This window comes from Physeter macrocephalus, chromosome 11 (assembly GCF_002837175.3).
Source record: "Physeter macrocephalus isolate SW-GA chromosome 11, ASM283717v5, whole genome shotgun sequence".
Classification (NCBI taxonomy): Eukaryota; Metazoa; Chordata; class Mammalia; order Artiodactyla; family Physeteridae; genus Physeter; species Physeter macrocephalus.
Genome location: NC_041224.1, coordinates 36700481 through 36705124, shown reverse-complemented (window position 1 = coordinate 36705124; position 4644 = coordinate 36700481). Strand labels below are relative to the sequence as shown.

General features: G+C 42.9%; 1 protein-coding gene across 1 annotated transcript; it reads left to right on the top strand.

Moving 5' to 3' along the window:
* LOC102983803 (heat shock cognate 71 kDa protein-like) lies at positions 1-2310 on the top strand. Its single transcript, XM_055087875.1, is given in 3 exon segments — positions 1-95; positions 219-1844; positions 2071-2310. Coding segments are annotated over 3 exon segments (1941 nt in total). The 5' UTR covers positions 1-20.
* The last annotated feature ends 2334 nt before the right edge of the window (positions 2311-4644 follow it).

The window sequence follows — 4644 nt, the reverse complement described above, 5'->3', positions numbered from 1 at the left end:
GGGCCTGTGCTCCAGCAACCATGTCTAAGGGACCTGCAGTTGGCATTGATCTTGGCACCACCTATTCTTGTGTGGGTGTCTTCCAGCATGGAAAGGTGGAAATAATTGCCAATGATCAGGGGAACCAAACTACCCCAAGCTATGTCGCCTTTACTGATACCGAACGATTGATCGGTGATGCTGCAAAGAACCAAGTTGCAATCTTCCAGTATGGAAAGGTGGAAATAATTGCCAATGATCAGGGGAACCAAACTACCCCAAGCTATGTCACCTTTACTGATACCGAACGATTGATTGGTGATGCTGCAAAGAACCAAGTTGCAATGAATCCCACCAACACAGTTTTTTATGCCAAACGCCTCATTGGACGAAGATTTGATGATGCTGTTTTCCAGTCTGATATGAAGCATTGGCCTTTCATGATGGTGAATGATGCAGGCAAGCCTAAGGTTCAAGTAGAATACAAGGGAGAGACAAAAAGTTTTTATCCAGAGGAGGTGTCATCCATGGTTTTGACAAAGGTGAAGGAAATAGCAGAAGCTTACCTTGGGAAGACTGTTACCAGTGCTGTTGTCACAGTACCCGCTTACTTTAATGATTCTCAGCGTCAGGCTACCAAAGATGCTGGAACTATTGCTGGGCTCAATGTACTTCAAATCATCAACGAGCCAACTGCTGCTGCTATTGCCTATGGCTTAGACAAAAAGGTTGGAGCAGAAAGAAATGTGCTGATCTTTGATTTAGGTGGTGGTACTTTTGATGTGTCAATCCTCACTATTGAGGATGGAATCTTTGAGGTCAAATCTACAGCTGGAGATACCCACTTAGGTGGAGAAGACTTTGACAACCGGATGGTCAACCACTTTATTGCAGAATTCAAGCGCAAGCACAAGAAGGACATAAGTGAGAACAAGAGGGCTGTCCGTCACCTTCGTACTGCTTGTGAGCATGCTAAGCACACTCTCTCTTCCAGCACCCAGGCCAGTATTGAGATTGATTCCCTGTATGAAGGAATCGACTTCTATACCTCAATTACCCATGCCTGATTTGAAGAACTGAATGCTGACCTGTTCCGTGGCACACTGGACCCTGTGGAGAAAGCCCTTCGGGATGCCAAGCTAGACAAGTCTCAGATCCATGATATTGTCCTGGTGGGTGGTTCAACCCACATCCCCAAGATTCAGAAACTTCTACAGGACTTCTTCAACAGGAAAGAACTGAGTAAGAGCATCAACCCTGATGAGGTTGTTGCTTATGGTGCAGCTGTCCAGGCAGCCATTTTATCTGGAGACAAATCTGAAAATGTTCAAGACTTCCTGCTGTTGGATGTCACTCCTCTTTCCCTTGGAAATGAAACTGCTGGTGGAGTCGTGACTGTCCTCATCAAGCGCAACACCACCGTTTCCACCAAGCAGACGCAGACCTTCACAACCTACTCAGACAACCAGCCCAGTATACTCATTCAGGTTTATGAAGGTGAGTGTGCCATGACCAAGGATAACAACTTGCTTGGCAAGTTTGAACTCACAGGCATACCTCCTGCCCCCCGTGGTGTTCCTCAGATTGAAGTCACTTTTGATATTGATGCCAATGGCATGCTCAATGTCTCTGCTGTGGATAAGCGCACAGGAAAAGAGAACAAGATTACCATTACTAATGACAAGAGCCGTTTGAGCAAGGAAGACATTGAACGCATGATTCAGGAAGCAGAGGAGTATAAAGCTGAAGATGAGAAGCAGCGGGATAAGGTGTCTTCGAAGAATTGTCTTGAATCCTATGCTTCCGATATGAAAGCTACTGGTGAGGATGAGAAACTTCAAGGCAAGATTAATGATGAGGACAAACAGAAGATTCTTTTTTTTTTTTTTTTTTTTTTTTGTGGTACACGGGCCTCTCACTGTTGTGGCCTCTCCCGTTGTGGAGCACAGGCTCCGGACGCACAGGCTCAGCGGCCATGGCTCACGGGCCCTGCCGCTCCGCGGCATGCGGGATCCTCCCGGACCGGGGCATGAACCCGTGTCCCCTGCATCGGCAGGCGGACTCTCAACCACTGTGCCACCAGGGAAGCCCCAGAAAATTCTTGATAAGTGTAATGAGATAATCAACTGGCTTGATAAGAACCAGACTGCAGAGAAGGAAGAATTTGAACATCAGCAGAAGGAGCTGGAAAAAGTCTGCAGCCCCATCATTACCAAGCTGTACCAGAGCGCAGGAGGCATGCCAGGAGGAATGCCCGGGGGCTTCCCTGGTGGTGGAGCTCCTCCGTCTGGTGGTGCCTCCTCTGGGCCCAGCATTGAAGAGGTTGATTAAGCCAGCCTAGCATAGGTTTAGCATTGTTCCACACAACATTGAAGGATTTCTTCCTCTGTGTCTGTTAGTATTTGTTTTATGTATTTGGGTGCTCCTATGTTGGGTGCATATATGTTGACAAGTGTAATATTCTCTTCTTGTATTGATCCTTTTATCATTTTATAGTGTCCTTCTTTGTCTTTCTTTATAGTCTTTGTTTTAAAGTCTATTTTGTCTGATATAAATATTGGGATCCTGACTTTCTTGTCATTTCTGTCTGCATGAAATATCTTCTTCCATGTCCTCACTTTCAATCTATGTGTGCCCTTTGCTCTAAAGTGGGTCTCTTGTAGTCGGCATGTTTTAGGCTCTTGTATTTTAATCCAACCTGCCACTCTGTGTCTTTTGATTGGAGCATTTAGTCCATTGACACATAAGGTAATTATTGACAGATATGTATTTATTGCCATTTTAAACCCTGTTTTCCTGTTAATTTTATATTTTATTTGTCCTTTCGTTTTTCCTTTTGTGTTTTGATGGTTTTCTTTTGTATTATACTTATATTTTCTTCTTTTTGGTTTTTGTGACTCTACTGTATATTTTTGATTTCTGGTTACCCTGTTTTTCACGTGCGTTAACCCCTTCTTATATTTACTTGCCTTAGACTGGAGTCATATAGGTTCAAACATATTCTAGGGAAAAAAATCTACATTTCCTTCCTCTCCTTCCCCACATTTTGTGATTTAGATGTCCTCTTTTACATCTTCATGTCTATCCTTTTACTGTTCCTTGTGGTTATCATCACTTTCACAGAAAATTTTTCTTTTTTTTTTTTAAATGTGTGTACTGACTTATTTAAGTGATTTATTTTCCAATTGTAATTTTCTCTTTTATATAGATTCTTACTACTTTTCTATTTAGAGAAGGCCTTTCAATATTTTCTTTAGGATAGGTTTAGTATTGCTGTATTCTTTTAGTTTTTGCTTGTCTGAGAATTTCATTATCTCTCCTTCTATTCGAAATGATAATCTTGCTGGGTAGAGTGTCCTAGGTTGCAGATTTTTCCCTTTCAGGACTTTGATTATGAATATATCTTGCCACTCCCTCCCTGCCTGCAACGTTTCTATGGAGAAATCAGCTGATAGCCTTATGGGGGTTCCCTTGCAATGAACTCTTTGTCTTGCTGCCTTGAGAATCCTCTCTTTAATTTTGCCACTTTTATTATAATATGTCTTGGTGTAGGTCTGTTTGGTTTCATCTTGTTTGGGTGCTTCCTGTCCCTGGATATCTGTTCCCTTCTTTAGGTTAGGGAAGTTTTCAGCCATAATTTCTTCAAATACATTTTCAGTCCCTTTTTCTCTATCTTCTCCTCTGGGACCCCTATTATGCATAGATTGGCACACTTTATATTATCCCACAGGTCTCTTTTACTGCTTTCAACTTTTTTCATTAGGTTTTCTGTCTGATGTCCTGATTGGGTGATTTCCATTATTCTATCTTGCAGATCACTTATTCATTCTTCTGCATTATTCATTCTGTTATTCATTGCCTTTAGCTCAGCTTTTGTTTCAGTGAATGAATTTTCTAATTTTTCTTGGTGGCTCCTTATAGTTTCTAGTTCCTTTTTACAGTGATATGCATTTCTGTCCATAGCCTTTCTTAATTCCGTCAGTATTTTCATTATCTCCTTTTTGAACTCAGTGTCTCTTAGATTGAAGAGGTCATTTTCATTTTGTGTTCTTTCAGGAGAATTCTCTTGATCTTTTAACTGGGAGTGGTTCCTCTGCTTCATTTTACTTATATTTCTGTTGCTCTGTGAGTTTAGGAGAAACAGTTATCTACTGTGGTCTTGGAGGGGTGTTTGTATGTGGGAACATCCCTGCATAGCTTGTGTGGATTTAACATTTTTTGGTGTGAGGGCTGTTTTTAGTGTGGATGCCTGCCATGTCTTTCCTAAGTGTATGGTGGCCATTGATAGGACATGTGACTGCTGTTGTGGTGACCAGAGCCTTCACTGGGTATTGAGTGGGGCCTCCTCTTTGCTCTGTGGTTGTCACTTCCCTGTCAGGGGCAGGGTCTGCTCCCTAGTTGTTGGAGTAAAAGCCACCAGATCTGTTTCTGAGCTACGTTTCTGGGCTGCAGTGTGAGGTAGATGGGATTGGAGTGCTCCCACTGGGAGACGAGCCACTGACTATTCCTCTGCCAGAGCTGTTCACTGGTGAGCAACAGGCTCTGTTGTGTCACTTGTCATCTGTTGTGCGGGTTCACAAAGTACACTGTTGTTGGCACTGCCCTCGGTCCTGTCTCAACCTTGGAAACTCTAGCAATTGGCCCTGGTGTCCCTCAGGCATTGTT